Source organism: Mytilus galloprovincialis, chromosome 3 (assembly GCF_965363235.1).
Source record: "Mytilus galloprovincialis chromosome 3, xbMytGall1.hap1.1, whole genome shotgun sequence".
Taxonomy (NCBI): Eukaryota; Metazoa; Mollusca; class Bivalvia; order Mytilida; family Mytilidae; genus Mytilus; species Mytilus galloprovincialis.
The window spans coordinates 61350372-61376770 of NC_134840.1; the positions used below are offsets into that span (position 1 = coordinate 61350372).

The following is a 26399-nucleotide window of genomic DNA, read 5'->3' on the forward strand; positions in this document are numbered from 1 at the left end:
CATTAAAAAAAATTAAAACTATGTTCTTACATAGGACATTCACATGACACTGTGTTTAGGGTTTAAGTATTATTTAGGTCTCAACACTCAGCCAATACGTGTTTTGATCTATTGAAGACACTGAATGTATGATTGTCTTGATATTTCAAATTTGAGTAGTATACTTAAGTCAACTTCAAATATGTTAGCCAGTCATGGTTAAATCAAGAGAAAGAATTGGAATGAGACTAATGTCTGAACAGGGAATCAACAAAATCCATGGAAATAAGCGTCAACCATGACACAGCATTCGCTTTAAACCATATGAATTTACAAATAATTGTTTTAAAAATCTTTTTAGCTTACAACTTAAGTTGAAGGTGAAAAAGGTATATATAACAGGGTCACAAGCTAAATTGTTGGCGCTAAGGCGGGTTGCATATCCTTAGTAAATTCAAGATTTCATTGAAATAGTCTCTCGTTGTCTCAAAATAGATCCAATTTTTCATATAAAATCAGTTTGCATATTTTTTAATTCAATATACAAATTCGTTCACTGTTTATTCAGATTTTCAATGAAGGTGTGACAAATTCTATTGGTAGATTAAATATTTTGTCTAAGAGTCGTTATACGAAATCATACACACATAGAATACATTCCCTAGCTTTTAATACGGATAATAATTAAATCATTAAAATTAAATACATGTGAACTAAGCTTGTTGATAGGTATACATTAATAAAAACATGGTTTAAATTGTGATTATTACGTATATTTCAAAAACAAAAATAAGGTAAGAAACTGATTGACCTTTCGATGTTTTTTCCACGTTCTTAATTTTTTTATTTGTTCGAACTGTTTGTGATCAGAATATGAATCTTTATCTTCGTGTTTTTAACAGTTGAGATTGAACCTAAGGGGGCCGCGAAAGGGTTAGATTAAAGCACGCTCTCTATGTAAGGCAAGTACACTAAATGATTTGTTTGCCGGAAATGCCGACTTAAACTTTACGGTCATCCCCCACCTCATGTATATTGCAATGCTTATATTCTTAAAGCACAAAGCCATAAACTAGTTCTATAATGATAATCAATTCTAGTTTTGTCCAGTTTTATTAAGGATCTGATGGATAAATTTCAACCTTGCCTCAATTCAATCGTTTGAAACATATTTCCTCTTAGAACTATCCTTCAGTTAAGTACAAATAGAAAATCAAATCGACATGCATTCTGAATATAGCTGTAAAGTTTTTTCAGTGGTTGTCGTTTGCTCCTGTCACAGTGTGTATCATATATTGTTCTGTACATTAGTTTTCTCGTATGAATGTTTTACTTTTGACATTGTTGGGCCTTGTATAGCTTGCTACATGTGGTATTAGTTAATTCATTATCGAAGGCCGTATGGTGAACTTTAGATACACACTTCGACGGTTTTTGGTCTTTGGTGCAGATTTGTCTCATTGGCAATCCACATCTCCTTATTAGCTCACCTGGCCCAAAGGGCCAAGTGAGCTTTTCTCATCACTTGACGTCCGTCGTCTGTCGTCTGTCGTCTGTCGTCGTTAACTTTTTACATTTTGAACTTCTTCTAGAGAACCACTGAATGGAATGAAACCAAACATAGCATGAATGTTCCTTATAAGGTGCTGACCAAGTGTTGTTACTTTGTAGCTGATCCATCATCCAAGATGGCCGCCAGCGGGGGACTTAGTTTAACATAGGACCCTATGGGAAATGCATACAAATGACTTCTTCTAGAGAACCACTGAATGGAATGAAACCAAACATGGCATGAATGTTCCTTATGAGGTGCTGACCAAGTGTTGTTACTTCTGTAGCCGATCCATCGTCCAAGATGGCCGCCAGCGGGGGACTTAGTTTAACATAGGACATATGGGAAATGCATACAAATGACTTCTTCTAGAGAATCCCTGAATGGAATGAAACCAAACATGGCATGAATGTTCCTTGTGAGGTGCTGACCAAGTGTTGTTACTTTGTAGCCGATCCATCATCCAAGATGGCCGCCAGCGGGGGACTTATTCTAACAGGAGATATAGGAAATGCATATGACTTCTTCTAGAGAACCACAGAATGGAATGAAACCAAACATGGCATGAATTTTCCTTATGAGGTGCTGACCAAGTGTTATTACTTTGTAGCCGATCCATTATCCAAGATGGCCGCCAGCGGGGGACTTAATTTAACATAGGACCCTATGGGAAATGCATACAAATGACTTCTTCTAGAAAACCACTGAATGGAATGAAACCAAACATAATATGAATGTTCCTTATGAGGTGCTGACCAAGTGTTGTTACTTTGTAGCCAATCCATCATACAAGATGGCCGCCAGCGGGGGGACTTAGTTTAACATAGGACCCTATGGGAAATGCATACAAATGACTTCTTCTAGATAACCACTGAATGGAATGAAACCAAACATGACATGAATGTTCCTTATGAGGTGCTGACTAAGTGTTGTTACTTTGTAGCCGATCCATCATCCAAGATGGCCGCATGTGGGGGACTAAGTTTAACATAGGACCCTATGGGAAATGCATACAAAAGTCTTCTTCTAGAGAACCATGGAATCGAATGAAATCAAACATAGCATGAATAGTCCTTTCTTTATGAGGTGCTGGCCAAGTGTTGTTACTTTGTAGCCAAATTTTATCTGTTTTTATATAATTTCAAAAACCCAAGTAGAGTCAGGTAAACGATACAGGCTCTTGAGAGCCTCTAGTATTGTTTTTATGATGTTGATTAAAAGTAAGGTTGATCACACAGGTAACTGTATGTACATATCAATAATCTTAAGCCCATTGTTTCAATTGTATAGCAATGTTTAATTGTACACTACATATATTTTATAATGCTCGACTTTATCATTTTCATCGTACATATAAAACAGAAAGTCACTACCAGACTGTAATCCGCCTTGATCTATACTCGAGACAAAAAAGATATCAACATCACCTTAACCTTATAAGAAATTGAGAATGGGAATTTGGGAATGTGTCAGAGACAAAAGCCCGATCAAATAGCAGAAAACACAAATTCACGATAAAATATTCAAACGAAGTGTCGCCGCTACAACAAATAGTTTCCTTCAATATGTATAGGTATCCCTTTACATCAAATGGTCCATACTGTCTTTTCATTAGAATTTACAGGAAATAACTTCAGTTCAAGATTGCAATTGCCGATGTTAAATAGATATTTATCTAAACTTTTCACAAAATACATAGCAATATCCTTTGTGGTAATCTAGAGGCATATACAGCGCCAACCTCTCGTATTATATTAACAGTCTCCTCGTCAAGAGGATCCAATATGTCAACGTGTAAATAAAAACAAAACACATCATTCAATGCATGACATCTTCAACATCCATGCGAATGTATTTATACAGAATATTTGTCAACAATGAACTAATAACTTTGAACCATAGATAGTTTGCTTTCACCAATATTTCAGTTAAACACCATTCGAAGACAAGAAAATAAATAAAACGAAAAAGAAAATTTGCTGTTATCATGTTCATCGTTGTGTTTGTCGCATAACTTACGATCACTTACGGGAATGTAGTATAAAAATTTTGTAGACATGTATATCGAGTTTTGTATATTCATTAATGCTGTCAGAGACATTTAATACAATTGTATTATATGTCTCTGATGCTGTGTATAGCATTCAGAAAAGACGAGACTTATGGATGATTTGCTAAAACAATGAGCTCGACAGTTAACAGAATGTGAATTGGCACTGACGATGAATGGAAGACGTTCATATGAAAACAAAATTTATTATACATTACTTGCAGGGAATACTAACTTTAAATCATTGACATTGTTGTAAACCAAGGAGTACAATTTGATTTTGTATGTAGCTTTATATGCCATTTATTCAAACTTTGTTTCTATTTTAGAATGTCGTCTATAGCACCACACAGTAGTATTGATGATACCAATATCGGTATGAAATCATTCGAGTTTGTCTTCATGTTTAACAAGAGTACAGGAAGCCCGAAAGTTTTCTATTTAATGGTGGACCCTATCGGAAAATGTAAACTTTTCCCTAAAACGAACACGGTTCTTTTCCCAAAGTTGAAAAATCTTGTGAACTTTCGAGCAGTTGTCTTAGATGATTGTTTATATGTGATTGGCGGTAAAGACTGGGAAACTGGAGAACATATAGATAAAACATGGAGGTACGATCCCGCAAACAGTCGTTGGAGTCAAAGAGCTAATTTGATCAATGCAAGATGCCGTCATACAGCAACAGTACTAAATGGATGTATTTACGTTACGGGTTTGTATTTACCTCTTTATCCGTCTTTTGTTGAGTTTTTGTGTCGTTTGGTAGCTCTCTCATTAAAATGTATTAAACATTTCTTATTCACTTCAAATCTGAATAACAATACAGAAAAGAAGATGTGGTATGCTTGTCAATGAAACAACTCTTCACAATTTAAGAGACAAAAATGACACAGAAATTAACAACTATAGGTCATCGTACAGCCATCAACAATGAGCAAAACCCATACCGCATAGTCAGCCATAACTGAAACGCCCCAAGAATGTCCACCTCACTCTTAAATGGTTAAATTTGCTTAATTTTAGTGAACAACTGAGGAAAAGGTAAGAAACCGATACCTATGCAAAAGTTTGGAAAAATATCAAATATGGCTTCTGGTACATATAAATAATATTTTTCTTATCAAGAATACACCCGGTCCAAGAATATGATATTATGCTTTAGTCTTATTAACGACAAGACCCTAGAAATAAAAAAAATATGAATAGATAATGTTGAATCAATTTAAATAAAAATTGAAGAAATAAATGTGAATAAATAAAGTTCTATTTGAAGTAAACTACAATTAAGTATGAGCATACGCATACACAATTCTATTTAGGGGCAAGATGTAGACCACATCCGGGTTCGGGATTTTCTCGCTGATGAGTTGAAGACCCATTGGTGGCTTTCGCCTGTTGTCTGCTCCGGCTTTGTTCGGGTTGTTGTCTCGTCGACATCATCCCCATTCTCATTCTCATTTTTAGAGTTGAATAATACCCTTAGTCTATATAAAACAGACAAACTGCATAAATGAGTGAAACGATAGGCGGAATTCAAACAGAGTGACAAAGGAGAAACCGATACAATGAAAATAATCACTATCATATACTTATAGGTTCCTGGGTTCGGACAGACACAAAGTCATAATTTATAAAGGTTAGGATGAGTTAATTAATTTGAAGATTTTCCGGTCTCTAAAATATCTAAAATTAAAGATAAACGGAAAGCATTATCATAGGTTGCATGATAAAAATATGTTTACGGCCATGCAAAAGGTTTTCCATTAAAGAAAAAATGCCTCATTATTTAAAGCAATTTAGATCTTTTGATAATCATTTGGCGTTTGCTGAAAGCCACAAAGTTACTATAGTTATTGGAGAATAGTGTTCCTTTAAAATCTAAATGATTCCTATTACATGTATTTTACTTCAGGTTTTAAAATGCAAGTTTATAAGTATAAATATTGGATACAATCCTCATGGTAATTAAGTCCTTCATATAATAATGAATTAGAAAATGTGAGGTTTAGATTGAAAAAAAAATATATATATTAAAACAGACAAGTGAAGGTCTATCAACAAATTAAAATTGAGAATGGAAATGGGGAATGTGTCAAAGAGACAACAACCCGACGAAAGAGCAGATAACAGTCGAAGGCCACAAATGCCAACATTTCAAAGAACTATTTAAACAAAAATTAGTGTTATTCTTTGGTAATCTCCAATAACAGTGGTAACTATGACAAAAATTTGAAACCGTTTATTAAATCATTTTTTTCTCAAGATTTTGCAGCGAATTTTGCTATAAACTGCATCTAAAAGTTATATTGCAAAATCTTTAAAAAATATTTTATAGTTTGATAATTTTTTTTTAAAACGTGAAAATTTGTACATACAGTCAATATAATTACATTATTTTAAATCTCTACAATAATTTTGTGCGTAATGATTTATAGTATATATAATCCTGCTAAATTAATTACTAAAACATCTATTTCCATCAAAGAAAATTGTTTAAAAATGTGAGTCATGCCACTTTTCAAATAATTAATTTCCAGAATGAATCATGCACAGATTAATAACCAAATACAGCAAACGACCAATTATTTTCGCTGTTTCTAATACATATTAATTAATTAATATGATACTGCACAGGAATCCACCAATAAACAACCTGACGCGCTGTATCAGCTGCAAGATTGAGCCAATCAAACACGTGCTTTACTGATGTGCAAGTTTCATTTGAAATCAACACGATCCAAGTCTGTCAATTCCATGCTGAATTAAGCAGCATCGTGTTTCCTTCTTTCGACGATATTAAATGTAACGGAATTTTTCCAAAGAAAACGTTGTTAGCGCGACTCATCTTAATTTAATAATCTGAGCACACTGAAAAGATCGACAGGATTGTTTTCCAATGATCAAATTACAAGTTTATTCTTCAATCTTCATTAGCAGGCGTAAATTATTTATGAACATTTATCTTTTTTTCCTATTGTCGCCTTAACCAAATAATTGATACGTGATCGGCCTCTAATGAGAATGGGAGAGTGAAATATACGCCTTGATTTGACAGTTATGACAAATTAGAAACGACCTTTTAACGAAGAATCGCCATCTGTAATTATTTAGTCCTTGTGTATTGTGGGGCTTTTTTCGGTATTATTTCATCTTATTAATGAAAACAAAAAGAGCAAAAGAAAAATGTTTCCTCTGTTTTTAAATTTAATATTACCATGAATAGAATAATCCCTCTTCACCGCCTTACATTTTATTTTACTGGACATATGTAATTGATCTTCAGAAAACATTGCTTTAAGAAATTAAAGAATTGTTTTTAACAAAATGTTTAATAAGGATAGTTCGTTGTATCTTTTAGACTATAATTGAATGTAAAATAATTTGAATTTGAAATGGATCTTTTATTTGCGACCTGGTACAATAAGCGTTTGGTTGCATGTGTTTTTGTTCTCCCTATATCATGTTTACATATCCATCCTCTCAAAACCATGAAAAGTTCCGAGACTGTTCTGCACCTGCTAATAACACATGTCTTTCATTTTATTTTTTCACAATGTTCCAACGATATAGTAGAGAAACCTCGGCTGTTCCTATAATTTTGAGTCATGCTTAGTACAAGAACTATTAATAGTATGAAAGAAGCGACTGTTCTGCTATACTTGAGATGTCCTAGGCTACTAATTTTTCATAATTTAAAAACAATCGTTTATTTGTTATTTGGATTTATTCTACTGAACTTATAGAACAAGAGGTTCCACAGATACATCTATACCTGGAAAGTTTCAGTGATCGATTTACGCTAACCGATTGGCTGTTTTATAGATTTTAATTTGCCTTATTCACATATTTGTTAATGTCAAATGACCCCTCTTAAAAGCTTTTTGCAAGGACGCAAACATATAGTATAGGTGGCAAACTTTTTAACTAGAGAATTTAAGACGATTGAATTTCTATCACAATTTTTTTTTTTATAATTTTAATTGAAAGAAAAACATAATTTATTGTAGTATTTCACCCTAAGCAATGCGGCAAATAAAATCATGCTGTCGCGTTATCTTCGATAATTGGTGGTTTTGGGAATTATCAGCCTTTCAAAATGAAATGAGGATTATTTGAAGCAATCACCGTGTCGCAGTCTTAGTCGGAAAAAAACAGAAGTTATACTGGAAAACCGGGTCACTCTAGTGCAGTATTTATATATTGCTTAATCTGCAGAACTTTTTCGTCTTACCCTATTGCGTATTCCTTTGGATGTTTATTTGTTATTATGTCTGCAATTGTTCGTTATTCTAAAAGTTCAGTATATATAAAAAAAAAAAAAAAAAAAGAAGATGTGGTATGATTACCAATGAGACAACTCTCCACAAGAGACCAAAATGACACAGAAATTAACAACTATAGGTCACCGTACGACCTTCAACAATGAGCAAATCCCATACCGCAAAGTCAGCTATAAAAGGCCCCGAAATGACAATGTAAAACAATTCAAAAGAGAAAACTATGGTTATTTTGGTTCAGTATATACGTTATTATTAATTCTGTATAGATATTATTAAAATGGCATATGAAGTCATTTTGTCAACTGATGAAAACGCAAAATGAACAAGGCACACAATTTCGGAAACTATGGCCGACTGCCATGCAAAAATAAAACAACTTATGCGCCGAGTTACTAACAACTGTACAACCATATGCATTCTCATCTCTTGTTATTTATTCATGGTCTTTTGAAAAATGCGATTAGTGTCCAGACACCACCTTTATTCAGATTTAAAAAGGTCATTTTTCTGAGTTTCTCCCATTTTACGACGTATAGGATAATACAACACCGAAACCAGAGTGTGATAATTTCCGAAACTAACTTAGATATTTAGAGAATAGCAGTTGGAAATTCAAATCTGTCGAATAACTGCTAGTAAATCAATTCTTGTTAGTTTGTTCAGAATTCTTAAAAATATTAGAACATGCAATTTCTAAAAACCTTTCTACTTAGAAATTCTCGATTATTTGAGCAACATATTTCGGATATGTGCAACTCAGCATGAACTTGTAAATGGATTTACACACTGTTCAAGTACCTATCAGTTTTCAAGGTTTAACTCTTTGATTTTAGTTCTATAGTTGGAGCTAACTACTAAGAATTTTCTTAGAATCATTTTCATAACAGCGTAGACATCCGCGATACTTATGTTGGTATTACTACTGAATCATTTTACCAGTCAATTGATAACCCGAGCGCACCAAGAAATAGTCTTGTCCTCGCTGTTATGAAAATGATTAAGGTTGTGTTGAATTAATGAATGAATGAATGAATGAATGAATGAATACTTTTTTGTAAGTAGCATATACATGCTATAGCAAACGAAAATATATACAATATGTGAAAAACAAAAGACAGCAGAGAACAGTAGTTAAAGAGTATACAATAATATTATCCCAATATATATGTGATCAAATTTTCCAAGCTGCATTTAAAAAATTGCATAGTTTTACTGGTAGAGATTTAGAATGAGTTTGTAATAAATTATCTAACTTGTGCCGATTTGGCCAAAAACAATAGAAAAAAGGTAAAAAATCTATACGCACAGATCTATATACGCTTGACATGATAAAACAAAATGATATTCGTCCTCTGAAACATTCATATTGCAACATATACAAATTCTATTTTCTCTTTGAGTATTTAGATAACGACCAACTTCAACATTTAATCTAAGTGTGCCGCTACGCAATTTTGTTAATATAGACACATTACAATGATTAACTAACAGCTATAGGTAAATTTTGTTTTATTGCCTATTTTTATTATTTTCAAATCTGAATTTGCGATTAAATACATTTCAGGGGGAGAAGTTATTGGAGGAAGAGTTACAGAAAGTTGTGAATGTTATGACCCAGTAAAAGACAAATGGACAGAAATCTTAGATCTACCCAGGCCAAGGGCTGATCATGCTGCCTGTGCGAATGGGCTGAACTTGTATGCTTCCGGTGGAATCAGTAATTTGAAGCATCAATGTTCTAACGTATTTTGGTAAGTATAGGTCAGATATTATTTCACCTGAATAATCTATTGCATATATTTTTTAGAATATGAAATTTCAGACACATTATATTTACGCAGACACTTGAAGTTTCCTTTTCATTTTTACCGCTTTTATAATACTAATAAACAGTCTTGGCTTTCAAATATTTGGCTTTGAACGTTCACCAAAAAGGTTAATCCAGAGAGGTGCTTCGGATGCATGCAGAACATTTAACCACATTTATTAAGTGTTAGTTTTTTAATAGAATGTGATCCTTACATCAAAAATAAACAAATTCAATACCTGACAGTGATTTTTAAGACATTTGTAAATTACAGCTTTTTTTTCAAAACGAATGACGTAGACGTACTCTTTTCTTTACTTAAATTCAAAGATTTTAATGTTCTTCCCTATATTATTAAGACAGAGATGTTTCAGATGTGAGCAAGTTAACCAGGCAAACATGAAAACATTCAAAATGATCTATAGAAATACTTGATCCTCATTTTCCCCATTTGCAAGACCTGTGATCTTTGATTTGGTTTTATGCACAAACGTACTATTTGTACCAATTATATTTATGCAGAAACATCAAACAATCATCTATTTGTCAAGAGACTTTCGTTAACTTTTTCCTCTCTCTATAAATGGTCGGCTACAATGTGACTCACACTATAGGAAGACATCAAGTCGGCATCTCTTAAAGAAATGGTCAGGATGCGTCGATTTTTTTTACAGATGTGGAAAAAAAGCTTTCGTCATTAGTTTAATCGTTACATCATGGTAGTGATTCATAAAGTCAGTAGAATAATTAGAGTGAAATAAAGCCAAGCAGTATTTGTTTCGAACATGAATAGTTAATTATACTATCTAATAACAATTTTACCAATTTGTAAATAAAACATTTTTACGAAAACATCTGTTCCTGTATATATTGGAAAACTTCATTATCCTATTTATAGGTAGTAACATGGAGCTTTATTTCTTTTCTTTGGTTTACATTTTTGATATATTGAAAAATAGAATTAGCAATATGTGCATTATCAAAAATATTTCCCAGCTGTGCTCGCTAGAGTGCATTAGAAATGTATATATAAAAAAAATGTCTAAATTATTGAAATATGCATCTTAATTTAAATTTCAATTAGAACAATATGGTTAAAACATTTAGTTTGTCCAGCTGAGAGAAGATATTGTGTTGATATTGCTAGTTATTTATCAAATAAGAAATGAGAATGCATTTCACTTGAATATTATTTAGCTCATTATTATTCCATGGTCCAATAAAGGAGTCGGTGCCTAAAAAAACTGATAAATTTTACGTTTTTTTCGATTTATTTTCCGACAAAATAGAAGTAAAATTTCTGCATTTTCAACAGAAATATCTCTAGGCGTTTAATTTATCCCACTAATAGAAGAATAATATATACTTTTTTTTATTTCAAAGAAATATGAGTATAATTTCCAATTATATGATAGTTAACTTCTGTATTAATATTTAATATGCATCAAGTTGTTCTATACAATAATGATTACTGCGCATAGAGGCTGCACGTTAGTGATAGCTATTGGCTAAGTTTCCAGTACAACAAAATAATTACGAAGCCAGTTTTGCAAAAACCATTCGATGTCTTGATTTGTAGGGTTCACATATGTTTGAAGTTCATCAGGTCACATGATATGTTGAGTCAGGTATGCGTCGTGATGATAAGAATCATGCCGTAAAATTTTGTAAAGATGACATCATGTTTTTTAATAAGCTTGCATTAATTTGCTTATATTAAAAATTTAATTATTAAACATATGCGTTTTTCAAAATGACAATGTTATATCTGTGCAATTTTTGCATTAAATTTTGACAGTTTATCAGATTGCAATAAGTCGTACAACTCGGTTATCTGGGTGGTGTTTTCAGGATTAGAATTATATTCAATTAAATCATTGCATTTTATGTGAATAAAAATATAAGCTGTAAGAGGAATTTTGCAGACACCTTTTGTCCATGTATAGGACATTTTACAAAAATAAAGTAAAATCATTTGAAAATGCAAAATTATGTTTTCTGCAATAAACATCTCTATCGTCTTGAATTGCAAGGAAATATCAACTAGTTTTTGTGTGTTTTTTAAACTTATGATTCACATTTTATTCAAATATTTAAGTTCGGATTTTTTTTATAGAATTGTTTAAACTAATTAAATATAAACTGTTATCACAGTGATGTGTCTCGCCTTTTTGTAATTTTGATTACTAGTATGCAAATGTTGAAATCAAAATAGCAATACTTATTACCAATACATCTTACACAAGTTATTGAAATATTCAAGGTCAATGAACCATGACTGAGTTACATGGCTCAACAATCTCCATGTAAATGAGATGCTAATACAAATTATGCATACCAAATACCATTGACTTATTATAAGTCGTTAACAAACCTAAATACTAACATTAACTTGCAAACTATTAAAAGTTTCAAAGTCAATAAACCATGAAGAGAGAGTGGGGCTATATAATCTCATTGGAAACGATACTTGCAAATGCCAATAAATATGCATACCAAATATCATTGACTTAACATTAGCATTCATCTGAAAGTGATCTAATCACAAATTAATACATATAAACTAAGATAAGTTTCAAAGTTATTAGACTGTGACTGAGGGGCGAGGCCAAATATTCTTCATGGAAATGAGATGTGCCAATGCTTATACAACTGAATACCAATTAACATTGACTTACCACTAATGGTTCCCGTTGAACTGACCTAATCACAAACTAATTCACGATAACTTTGAAAAAATTTCAAAGTCAACAGACCATGACTGAGGGGGCGGAGCCAAATTATCTCCATGGAAATGAGATATGCCAATGCATATACAACTGCATATCAAATATCATTGACCTACCACTTGCGGTTCCCCATAAACTGACCTAATCACAAACTAATACATGTAAAATAAGCAAACGTTTCGAAGTCAATAGCCCATGACTACAGGGGCAGGTCCAAATTATCTCCATGGAAATGAGATATGCCAATGCATATACAACTGCGTACCAAATATCATTGACCTACCACTTGCGGTTCCCCATAACCTGACCTAATCACAAACTAATACATGTAAAATAAGCAAACGTTTCGAAGTCAATAGCCCATGACTAAAGGGGCAGGGCCAAATTATCTCCATGGAAATGAGATATGCCAATGCATATACAACTGCATACCAAATATCATTGACCTACCACTTGCGGTTCCCCATAAACTGACCTAATCACAAACTAATACATGTAAAATAAGCAAACGTTTCGAAGTCAATAGACCATGACTAAGGGGACAGAGCCAAATAATCTCCATGGAAATGAGATATGCCAATGCTTATACAACTGCATACCAAATATGACTGACCTACGACTTGTGGTTCACCATAAACTAGACCTAATCACAAACTAATACATATAAAATAAGCAAACGTTTCGAAGTCAATAGACCATGACTAAGGGGACAGAGCCAAATAATCTCCATGGAAATGAGATATGCCAATGCTTATACAACTGCATACCAAATATGACTGACCTACGACTTGTGGTTCACCATAAACTAGACCTAATCACAAACTAATACATTGTTGACGCCGTCCCCGACGCCGGAAACAGCATACTTATGTCTCGCTTTTTGACTCCGTCAAGGCGAGACAAATACGATCACGATGTAATGGTTGCTTAAGGTATATTTCAGAGAAATTACAGTACGAAATTGCACTGTTCTAGTTGGATCACAAATACTAAGACATGTTTTCGTCAAATCTATATTTTAGAATGTAATTTTGGTGTCATCAAGCACGCGGGAACTTTATCAATAAGTATGATTTATAAACATGGAATTAGCCTTTTACATGAGTTCGGAGATTTTTTAAACTTATTACTTATTACTTGTCAAATTTTCTATTTGAACGTATCTATCCCATCGAACTTGAAATAAAGGATACCGTTGAAAAGAAACATTTAAGTCTGCTTCGTATCTTGACTTCCATTTATAAATAGGCAATTCATAGGGACGGTTGAGAACAAAACTTTACGATTAAAGAGGCAATTTCAGCTTCACAATTGTGAAATTTCCATTATTATGTAGCATTATAGCGATATTCCAGAGCTTTCATTTCAATCTTGATAGAGGGTTGCTCAAGTATAACCTAAGTAGTTAGACTAATAATCGGGTTTGTACTGCGACCAATAGCAACACGACGGGTGTTAAATGTACAGCAGGATCTGCTTACCCTTTCGGAGCACCTGATGTCAATCCCGGTTGTTGATGCGGTTCGTGTTTTCAGTCTTTATGTTGTGTTTTGTGTTTTATTGTTTTCCTGTTGATCTTTTCTTAGCTATGACGTTGTAAGTTTATTTTCGACTTATGAGTTTGAAAGCCCTTTGATATCTTTCGCCTCCCTTCTGTAATTGTTTGAAAATCTAGTTAGATATTAGGATCTTACAAAACCAACCAACATTCATCTTTTATTTGGTATTTCAATGTTCAAAAATCAATCAATGTATTATGCATGTCCATGTATACGTGCATTTGCATAATGTCTATTTTTATCTGACGCAGCTCAATTGTCTATGCAAAAAGATCAAACATTAAGCAATACATAATCAAACTAGAATCACTGAATGTAAATGTTGTCAACTAGCGATTATTGCAATTATTGCTGTTTACGGTAAGCAAACGAAAATTGAAATTACCAGCACTGTAAATTATAAACTTATGCATTCTCACGATCTTTCAGAAAAGATCAGAATATATGCATATAAATGAATTTGGAAATTATCCCATCGTTGTAGTTATATCACTTTTTTTCAATTACAAAACGAAACTACAATGCAGTTCCTTTTTGCTATTAACAGTTCATTATTATGTTTTAATTAAAATTCAATAACATTTAATGATAGGAAATTGTTTGTTTAACTGTACCACACAAACCCCTTTTACAAGTCGAAACCACAAATTAATTACTTGAAATAGTAAAACGTGTGTTTCTTGACGGTCAATTTACCCCTGCACAATACGCTAACAAGTCAATCAGAGTTTATTTGACGCACTTCATTACAGAATATGGTAATATACTGATCGGCACTAGATGCTGGCAGGTTATTGGTAAACTATGTGAAAAGATGTCTGAAAATAAAGATTTATAAAGTATTGCTCATATCACTTTTTCGTAAATAATTTTAATTGCTTATAAGTTGAAAGCACATTTATCCTTGATAAAAAATTAAACTAATCGGCTAATCCATGATGGTTAAAAAGGAAAAATGCTTAGCTTCAAGGTTTTGCTCTCTCAGTCTGGTATGGAAATAAAATGTTTTGGAATAATTCACTAAGAAAATGGTTTTATAATGTGTCATTTGTAAAAGAAAAATTTGATATTATACGGAGAACTATATATGATTACTATTGGACAATTATAAGCATTATTCATCCAAGTTTTAACTGTTTGCTTTTGATATAATTACTAAGCATTAATGTGCTTTATCATATGATTTTGAGAGCTGATAAGTTTGCCAAATACTTGTTTTATTGTAAAATTAGATAATTGTTTCTCGTCCATAAAACAGTAAATGTTTCTGAAGGATGTTGATAGCAGTTAAGTATTGACCTTAGCCACAGTTAACGGTTTCCAGTACACAAAATTATGGTCCATTAAATTTATCCCCATCGCCAAGACAGTAAATTGGTCTTATCGTCGATAAATTCAGATGAATTATTTATCCTGTTATCAAATTTAAGCAACAGCCAATGCGTCATCTTACGTTCATTTACCTCTTGGGGAACGCTTATTTTTTTTGTAAGTTGAAGCATATTACAAATTGCAAACAAATTGCTATCACGTGATCAATGTGGAGTTTTAACTTATTATACCTATTATATCTGATTGTTGAATACGTTTGATACATTAAAAAGTTATTTTTTTTATTCTAAAACATCATTTTGGTTTTTCCAGCGTTAGTTGTAGGATACCGTCACATTGCTTATGTACATAAACCGTGTCATGCGGTTATATATAATAATACATCAAACAAACAAAATAACAGAAAATTATCAATCTATGACATGTATTGGGAATTAAGAATTATGCGTCACTGGATTAAAGCAAATTATTATCAGTCAATCAGAGAGAGAGAAAAAAATGTTTTAAATAATTTGATATTGAGCATCCATGGAGTATTATTTATCGAAGTGTGCATGAAAAATGAATATCATTCAAGTTTATAAAAATTAGAAGATGGGTTGTGATTTCCAAAGACATTACTATCCACCAGAGACCACTTGATGTAGATTTAAGCAAGTACAGTGCATAGGTCACTGTTGGGGTCTAGCAGGAAAACAAAAGAACCAACCATAAGAATCAGTTGAAATAGGCTCGCCACAAAGCTCAAAATGCAACTAACAAAACTTAGTTTTCACATGACCAAAAGTGATTTGTTTTGTTTTTCTCAGGGAAAGTGAACGAAACAAACTGACTGTCGCATATGAATCAATGCAAACAAAAATGACAAGAATATGATATTTTCAAACAAATACGTTATTATTATCTTAAGATGATCTCCGTGTCATCTAGAGGGATTGACACCTTACAGGTTCATTGGACTTCCTACTGCCAGGAAAATGGACAGTTGTGCTGTCCAACCAATGTCCAACAATCGAACTAATGAGCATTTATTGAACTGACCATGTCTAGTTGTCATATTTCATTAAAATATGATTGATTTTGAAAAAGACAATAGCGTGAGTCATGGTGGAGATTGACTCGTAATCTCCGATTTAATCACCGGTCAGTCTCCGTAATTATGACCATTTTACCAAATGATAATAGCTAGTTTTATAATAGATGGTTCTTATGTGCTTCTAGCTTAATTAAATGTTTAAGTCGTTGTCTTCTTAGTTAATTTTATAGTAATATAGTTCCTTCGTGGTGAGATCAGTGGTGGCTATATAATGTTAATTCGCAAGCTTGTACCATGATTCAGACATTAACGGCAATTAACACATGCCATTGCAAAAGACATGCCTATATTTGTATCCATTTTATTTGTTATTCGTTGCAGATTTGACGAAAAATATCGAATGCACTGCGGCTGTCAATGTGTTTTCCCAACTCAACTCAAGGGCTTAAAATTCACGGTGGTCTGAATTTGATTCTTTTTTTTTCAATTTCAACTTCATCTTCAATAGTTGTCTGTTAAAGGAGCTCTAGCTACGAGATATTTAACAAATCTAAAGTATGATTTTTGCTGTTGTTGTTCAATCATTAATGTAAGTAATATAATGAAGTTATAATTCGCTTTTAGCAGCCAGTAAGGCTTAATTTTGTTATTGGGATGTACAAGTACCGAGCCACGTCCACTTTTATTTTAATCCATCTGATGAGTTAAGCCTTTTCCGACTGAGTTTTATAGTTCGTTCTTATGTTGTACTGTTATACCACTGTCCCAGGTTAGGCGGAGGGTTGGGATCCCGCTAACATGCTTAATTAACCCCGCCACATTCTATATGTATGTGCCTGTCCCAAGTCAGGAGCCTGTAATTCAGTGGTTGTCGTTTGTTTATGTGTTACATATTTGTTTTCGTTCATTTTTGTACATAAATAAGGCTGTTAGTTTTCTCGTTTGATTTTTTTTACATTGTCATTGCAGGGCCTTTTATAACTGACTGTGCGGAATGGGCTTTGCTCATTGTTGAAGGCCGTACGGTGACCTATAGTTGTTAATTTCTGTGTCATTTTGGTCTCTTGTGGAGAGTTGTCTCATTGGCGATCATACCACATCTACTTTTTTTATAGTTAGCTAGTATGAATAGTCACTGTATAGTCGCTGTTCTGAAAACTATGGTGCCGCTCAAAGCTATTTATTATATTTATTATCTCAGAAAATCAGTAAATCTTATTAGAAATTAGGGGGAGGGGCAGACATCCCGCCCCCTTATGGAGCTACATTTATGGTTAATCTAGATGGTTTACTTATTCCACTCCAAGCTGTGTCTAAGTTGCAATAACTTCTTTCTCAATCCACTATTAAATAAATAAATATAATTAAACTAAACTGTAAAAAGTACAAGGGCCCCCCTTTTCAAAATCCTGATTTCGCATCTGGCATAACTGTATCTTACATTAATGAAATGAACTGAAATAGCTGTTAATTTTGTTTAAAATACTAGTAATACCCCAAAAACACCAATTTCATTAGAAAACTATCGTTGGTTTAATCTTTCTGTGTTGCTAGTAATCCTCGTTAAAAAAAGAGGCATTATTTATTTCAAAATAAACAAACTATTAACTGCATCAATACCTTACTAAATAAAGTTAACACTACACATTTTCTGCTTGAATTTCTTTTCAATATTTAACAGATATTTATTTCATAAACGGTCTTTAACAAATGATAAAATCTAAATTATAGACATCTGTCATAATATTTTTTTATTATTTGGGTCATTATCCTAGGAAATTGGACATTAGAATTTTTTTATAAACGTGCCAGTATTAAAAAAAATCATTAATTAACTCAAAATGAGTCACAAGTCAATGCGAGCGAGGTCGTTTTCCTCTGGCTTTTTAATTAGCCGCTTGTGTATTTGCCAAGAGCAACGTCCGAGAAATTTATTTGTGTCAGACGAACTAGAATGAAAAGTCAAACTTTTTCTTTCATTTCAACAAATAAAATAAAAAATCATTTACACTAACCCTTATCTCATTTACACTAACCTTTATTTTTTAACACGTTTATTTTTGATAAATCATAATATTATCAACATATTAAACCATCCAATTTATTCATGAATAAAAATTGCTCTCGTTTTACTGAATTATCTTGAAAAGAACAAAAATCCTTTTAAACTAATAATAATAATATTATACAGAGCCTTATAATTATTTTTTATGAATAATAAATTTGACAAATATATGTTATAATAACATAGCAAACAATAATATATAGAGAATTACAATCATTTTTGATAAATAGATACTATAGAATAATACCTTTTTGGAAAAAATATTGACAAACATTATTTTATTTTGAAATTATCTATTGAAAATAACTATTTATTCTATTTCATGCATTTACTTGAAATCGTTTATATTCAATAGAAAACTAGCAACATCTTGTCTAGTGGTGAGAGGTAAAACCATAATGTGACTCACACTTTTTTATAAAAGGAAAACAATGAATTATTATAACGCTTTGTCTTTTCCCTTATTCTATCAATAAAATATGAAAAAAGTACAATTAACATAAAAAAAATCGAACAAATTGCATTGTCTAAAGCAAGAATCAACTGTTTCCAAAATGCGTTAAAACACCTGAAAATTGAAAAATTATAATGAGTGATTCATACCATTCTATGAGTCAGGTGAAATAATGAAAGAATTAAAACAGAGAGTGAAACGCTTTGAAATTTTATACGTTAAAATCATTCTTGTTGACAGTTTGTTCGTTTGTACCCATTCTGTCGTGTTTAAACAAATTTGTTAATAATTGAATGTTTTTGTTCCGTGTGATGGACAATAACTTTACTGACTTTGTTTATTTTAATTTCTTTTTAATAAGTAATTATCGCAGAAACAAAGGAGGTTCTATTAAAAAAAACCTCTTCAATATTACATTATACTATACTTTTGTATTGTATACCCTGAACTATGGAAAAGAGTGAGCAACCTATTTTATATAAATAAGCGTTTATTGTTTATAAGTTTTTTAATAACTATTTAAAATAAAATATAAGGGAAATCAGTACAGTTCTGGTTAGAATTACAAATCTACGTAAATTTTATTATTTTAGTTTATTATCATAATTTTATACGTGTGAATAGATTTTTTGCAACTATAATGATGAAAATATGAAACGATTATAGTAATTAATTTGGGTCGCTTTTGTTTTTGTTTCCAAACAAATACTCATATACTAAAGCTATATACCAAAAAGCACACACAGAAGAACAACAGGTACTCCTTCCTGTACAGTGTGTCATACGGGCGGTATCAAATTTGATTGAAAGGAAAAATGAAAATGTAGGAATATTGTTAAACTCTAATGATACAACACAGACCCTCTCTGGATACCATCATATCATACAAAGTAGAATAACACTACCAAAAAGATAAAACTCAAATGTTGTTATTATTTTTTCTTTTACTTTTAGGACATACGACCCCATCACTAATGAGTGGACAGAGCCTCTACCTGGAGTTATTCTCCCGCATGAAAGAGAAAAACATAATATGATCTCAGTTGGAAAACGAGTGGTAGTTATAGGAGGTTTGTATCTTTCACACACTAAATCTTGAATTAAAAGATTTTCAAAGATGAACAATACTGCATGGACATTGGTATTAGGAACAAAGTTCATCAAATACACACTTGCATCTGAATATTCAATTCTAGTATAGGAAATGTTTTTTTATTAGCCCTGTTGACAATATCAAGGATTTGTTACCATAATAACTTGACCAAAGTGGGTTTTTTAGGGGGGAGGGGTGACAGATTCATTGGTTAAAGAAAATTCAGTTTTATATAAAAGTTAGTTGAAATAAGATGTTGTGCTTTGATTCATTAAAAGATGGCCATGCAAACGATGCGAAAAGTCAAGTAAGAATTAAGTTTATGGATTAGGCAGTTTCGTTTTAAAACAAATATAACTTGTGAATTTACATGTTGCCGTTTCAAAATCTGTTGGAAAATTTCAAACTTGTCAATTGTTTTGATATACTGTATATAGTTAAAGGTTCGAGAGTAACTACTCCTCGGAGGGGACTGAATCGTAACCATTGGCTACCAAAGATGCTGAATTGCTATATTGTGATAATTTCTAATGATAATTTGACTGTCCCTCTGGTATCTTTCTTCCCTCTTTTACATTTTTTTCATTTTACATCCATGAAATAAAACATCACACATAGAGCTTATTTGAACTCTTGTTCGGTTTCCCCGCCAAAAATGGGTTAGAGATATGTACAACTGCACTGAATGAATCGTTGTTATAATATTTGATGATATTGTCATATATAATTCATCTCATCTTATTTTTAGGACGAGGATTTGATCAAGAAACCTTCTCAGAAAAAGACGAGGGAGCCGTTTGTAGTTATAACACACATACGAAAGGCAATGCGAGAAAAGACGGGATTTGGGATATATTCCATCCTAATGTTTTCAATCCAAGAGGAAATGCTGGTGTTGTACTGTTGGGTGAGTTTTCTTGTCACTGAAAACTTTTGTTATATAGGGTAGCTTTACATTTTACACTTGGTGTTACCACTAATTGGGCTCTACTTCAACCGTTATTAATTAACAGGAAAATGTCCATCACACAAACCACATCAATAAATAACAATATACATAACAAAATTAACGAACTTTTAAATTGGTTATTATTTTGCAGTCGAGACTGGATTGATTTATTTGTCAAACATGTCCTAAGCAAAACCAGGAACATACATATATTTGTTAGATATACTGTTCCCAGGCAAACCTTAAAAAGACCAATGAACACTAAATATTCGTCGCAAAACCATGGGTATGTCATTCAAAGCGGAATAACTCTTTATTTTTAGGAAGAAATTTGTACCTTATAGGCGGTAAAAGTTACCAAAAGGACTGTGATGTCAGGATGGTTGAATGCTATAACACAAAGAGACGGAAGATTAGAGAATCGTTTCAACTACCAGACAGTTTTAGCTATGTCAACGTTGATTGTGTTGTCCTCAAAGTGCCTATCACAAATACAGATATTAATTTTGATGATATATTATTGTATGACAAATACATAATGTGGTAGAATTTTACACTAGTCAATTATGTCACTGTCTTGCCTGAAATTATACTTTTTAGTCAGTTTAAAACTGTACCTCGAAAATATGAGAGTTAAAAGTATCTGTTTTGGTCTAAGAAAAGACGTCACAACAAAATACGGCCAATTATAGATGCAACCAAGGACGTATAACTAACATATACGTCCTTGATGCAACTTATTTTTTTTATGCAAGTGCTAACGATTCTAATAAATATAAGTTATTTGTGTAAGCTTTCACTTCTTTCATTCATTTTGAAACTGAAATGCAAATATGAAATCACAACAGCATTACCCGTATCAATGGTTTAATATAAATCCCACCAGGAAACTTGAAAACATAAATTTGAACAAAAGAAAAAATCAAGTCAGTCGAGGTGCATCAATACAATTTAAAAAATCGTACCACATACCAACGGTGTAATGTGTGTATACTTTTCATAAATGCACCAAATAAGAATTCCACCTATGTCTTGAGGCAATATTTCATGCATATTCAAGTCGAATACAAATTACCAACATACAATAGAATGATAATCTTCTTTAAGTGAAGCGAGCATGACACCTTTCACATAGCATCGGATTATATAAGTGACCTCATTTCGACCGGTCGTGGCTACATATTTTTAAATCAATATACCGCCAAACGAGGGCGAGAACCAAAAGACACTGATGCTAATACAATACCATACTATAAATCAATGACATATCATGAAAAATTCCTCTGATATACAAGTCCCTGGTCAACGACGAAAAGAAGGTCAATCTGTACAATAGTTATAATCAAGCAGGAATTGAAGAAAAAAACTATATCCGATCTCAGCTCTAACCTCATACAATTTGGCATATATGTGTTATTACTTTGATATTTTACTTTACCCTAACCCTGATGAATCATGTTTAATATGAGTTCAAGAGAGACGTGTTAATACAAACAAACTGTGGATAAGAGAACACAAGTACACACCCGTGATATCGCGGGTCCGTGACTGAATTAAAGTATATAACTATGCCTAAGCCTTAATTTAGTAATTGGTATTGTCATCTGATAAAGTCATGTCGATTATAAGATACACAGTTTTCTCTGCTTTCAAATCTTTCTGTTTGAACCCGTCGACCTGGAACTTATCAATTATAGGAAATATTAATTATTTGGAAAACAAAAGGTCCAGGCTATCCAGGAATAGGGTATTTTTTAATCAACAGCATTGTCCTATATTAGTTATCTTAGAAAGTCTTGCTGATTGCTGAATGAAGGTACAATAGGGAAAAATTTGACAATGATTGAATTTAGTAGTGTCAGCCCTTTGATTATGACCCGTGTATATAGCAAAATCCTAAATACATCGTTTGGTGGTGCGCCTGTCAAATGCGGAACGTACAGATAAGGTAATAGCTAACAGGTGAATATACTATTGGTATCGGTATCGGATTAGACCCGGAACTTGTTAATTATTGGCAATATTAATTACGTGGAAAACAAAAGGGTCTGGAGTGGTGTAATTTTTAATCTACACCATTGTCCTATATTAGTTATATATAGAGTGGTATAGGGGGAGGGTTGAGATCTCACAAACATGTTTAACCCCGCCGCATTTATGCGCCTGTCCCAAGTCAGGAGCCTCTGGCCTTTGTTAGTCTTGTATTATTTTAATTTTAGTTTCTTGTGTACAATTTGGAAATTAGTATGGCGTTCATTATCACTGGACTAGTATATATTTGTTTATGGGCCAGCTGAGGGACGCCTCCGGGTGCGGGAATTTCTCGCTACATTGAAGACCTGTTGGTGACCCTCTGCTGTTGTGTTTTTTATTTGGTCGGGTTGTTGTCTCTTTGACACATTCCCCATTTCCATTCTCAATTTTATTGATTTCTTTGATTTGTCGTTTTTACCCGATGACGGCTGACAAATTGGACCTCGTAATTTTAGTATTATAGATGTGCTTGAAAACATCCTGGTGTTGACAGACAGTGCCAACATCACACACCAAACTCAAACAGCTGCACAGAGCATAGAGAAATCGTGGACGGCCAGTTAAAGATAAATCATAAGCACTAACTCTTCAAAGGAAAAAAAACCAACAAGATAAAAGCATTTAACAACTGTAGATGCTATAGACTACGGTCAAAAGATATAATAAGATGTGGTATGCGTCCCAAAATGAGACAGCTCTCTATCTAAGTCACAATATGTAAAAGTAAACAATTATAAAGGTCAAAGTATGGTCTTAAACACGGAGTCTTGGTTCACACCGAACAGCAAGCTATAAAGAGCTCCAACCTGTGAAAAGTGTAAAACAACTCAAACAAGAAAACTAACGGTTTTACGTATAAAAAAATGATAAACGAGAAACATATATGAACCACATCAACAAACGACAACTACTGAACAACGGTTTCCTGATTTAGAACAGGTTTAGTTTAAACATATTTATTTATTGTGGATTGGGAAACTAGATATTACAACTTATAGTAATCCCTTTCCACTTTGCTGGTGCGAGTGCTGCCTTGTAACGACAGGGGCACATTTACCCTAATACATTTATTTTCGGGATCAACCAAATCTCACTCCTTTAATTTCAATCACTGGAACTTTAAAACTTACATAGAAAAACGTAAAAGATAGTAAAACAAGACGTCCAGAAAAAAACTCGGATCACCATGTGTGCAAAATGATATATTTTAGATGTATTAACTACAGAAACATGTAAGAATATAAGCCAGACGATGTCTCAAAATTGAACTTGATGAAACTCCGTGAATTATTAAATTAGAGTCTTGCAATACAGCAAGCTTTACGGTGCAAATGATAAGATGCTATAATGAAAGTGACTCACTTGACACATGAAGATCACATATGCTTCATTATTGCATCAAATCTGGGAATACAGTTTTATATATTAATAGTAATGTGCAAGATTAAATGCAGAGGCTGTCATATCCCATAGCAGTCATTTGACTACTAAATTTTGTTGTAATTGTCAAATGTAATAATGTTAAAAGGTAGGAACCTACGAAGAACAGAGCTGAGAGCTCCTCGTTTTTTTTTTTATCACCAAACAAGATATATATAGGTAATGATGATTAGTTATGGAAATATAATTGTGTTTCATACTTGAAATAATGAAGCAGCTATGCACTTTATATTGTTCATCAATTTAACATAAGTGCTTACTATATTTTCGTTGTTTCTTTTTTATTTAGACCCGTTTTCCCATGTCACACCGTGTTCACCTTGCTTTATTCAAGATATATGTAAGTAGTTGGTTCAATGGCATTACTATTTATTTTGTCAGCTTTACTTTTCAGTATCGTTTGTAAAAAGTTCATTTTTGTCGAGCCTTCGACTTTAGTCGAAAAAGCGAGACTAAGCGATCCTACATTCCGTCGTCGTCGTCGGCGGCGGCGGCGGCGTCCACAAATATTCACTCTGTGGTTAAAGTTTTTGAAATTTTAATAACTTTCTTAAACTATACTGAATTTCTACCAAACTTGGAAAGAAGCTTGTTTATGATCACAAGAAAGTATCCAGAAGTAAATTTTGTAAAAATAAAATTCCATTTTTTCCGTATTTTACTTATAAATGGACTTAGTTTTTCTGCGAGGAAACATTACATTCACTCTGTGGTTAAAGTTTTTAAAATTTTAATAACTTTCATAAACTATCCTTGATTTGTACCAAACTTGGACAGAAGCTTGTTTATGATCATAAGATAGTATCAAGAAGAAAATTTTGTAAAAATAAATTTCCACTTTTCCGTATTTTACTTATAAATGGACTTAGTTTTTTTGCCAGAAACAAAACATTCGCTCTGTGGTTTAAGTTTTTAAAATGTTTATAATGTTCTTAAACTATCCTGGATTTCTACCAAACTTAGACAAAAGCTTGTTTCTGATCATAAGATATTATTCAGAAGTAAATTTTGCAAAAAAAAAAAATCACTTTTTCCGTATTTTACTTATAAATGGACTTAGTTTTTCTTCCAGTTAACATTACATACAGTCTGCAGTTAAAGTTTATAAAACATTTATTAGATTCATAAACTATCCTGGATTTTTTACCAAACTTGGAAACTTCTTTCAATCAAAAGACAGTATCGAGAGGGAAATTTTTATTGATGTTTTTCCTCATTTTTGTTGAGTCTGCGATTAACAGCAAAATAGGCGAGACACTGGGTTCCGTGGAACCCTTACGAATTTTTTTTTATCATCTACAAGAAGAACATCAAGAAACTCAGTTCCTTTGCTTGTTTGTCTCTTTAGTTGTGCATTTACTACTTTTGTGCATGAATGGACACCCCATATCCTTTCTTTTCTATTAAGACATGTTCTACTTGCCAAAAACTGCAGTTGTATGTTTTTTTTTAGAAAACAACTTTCACATATCAGAGACCAAAGACTAGAATATAGAGTTTGAAAACATTCATGCCATCTTTCATTGTGTAGCTGAACATGACTAGTAGGTAGCTTCCATTTTCACAATAGATGGAGACACAATTTGTAAACTTAAGACAATGTGGCTGCTCCAGCTAACACGTAAACACACAAGCTACACAAATCCCTGCTGTGAATCAAATTTGGTAAATAAATGGACAGTGATGTGGAAAATAAGTTGAGTAAGCAATTGTATTTCAAACTGGGGCCATCGTTTACTAGAAGTAAGTTGTGAACTTTTGGCAACTATTGAGGGATATCTCATGAAGCTAAGATGAGGAGCAGCAGTAAAAGTACTTTTTCCTTAGTTTTTGGTTTTCTTTTGGTTTGTTTAAGATTTTTGTTGTGAATTCATACACCATGTTCATCCTTTATCATTAAGATAAAACTTTAAGCAAGCATCATGCATGAAATATTTTAAAAGTTTCCTTATAAAAGTGTCCTGAACAAATGTTACTGCAAGCAACCACCACCTGTTTGAGAGCTGCACAACAATCCACTTGGCTAAATGTAATAGCCAG

The 26399-nt window shown here is 32.6% G+C and overlaps 1 protein-coding gene across 1 annotated transcript; it reads left to right on the forward strand.

The window, feature by feature from the left end:
* The first annotated feature begins 670 nt into the window (after positions 1 to 670).
* LOC143066504 (kelch-like protein 26) lies at positions 671 to 21672 on the forward strand. The gene is made up of 6 exons (XM_076239416.1): positions 671 to 773; positions 3911 to 4293; positions 9426 to 9612; positions 19798 to 19913; positions 20685 to 20843; positions 21209 to 21672. The coding sequence occupies exons 2-6, from the start codon at positions 3912 to 3914 to the stop codon at positions 21430 to 21432; spliced, it is 1068 nt and encodes a 355-aa protein (XP_076095531.1). The 5' UTR covers positions 671 to 773; position 3911; the 3' UTR covers positions 21433 to 21672.
* Positions 21673 to 26399: the final 4727 nt, after the last annotated feature.

Coding starts and splice junctions, on each gene's coding strand:
- LOC143066504 (XM_076239416.1), top strand. CDS start 3,912: ATGTCGTCTATAGCACCACACAGTAGTATTGATGATACCAATATCGGT. Junction 4,294..9,425: donor TGGATGTATTTACGTTACGG/GTTTGTATTTAC, acceptor AATACATTTCAG/GGGGAGAAGTTATTGGAGGA. Junction 9,613..19,797: donor CAATGTTCTAACGTATTTTG/GTAAGTATAGGT, acceptor TTTTACTTTTAG/GACATACGACCCCATCACTA.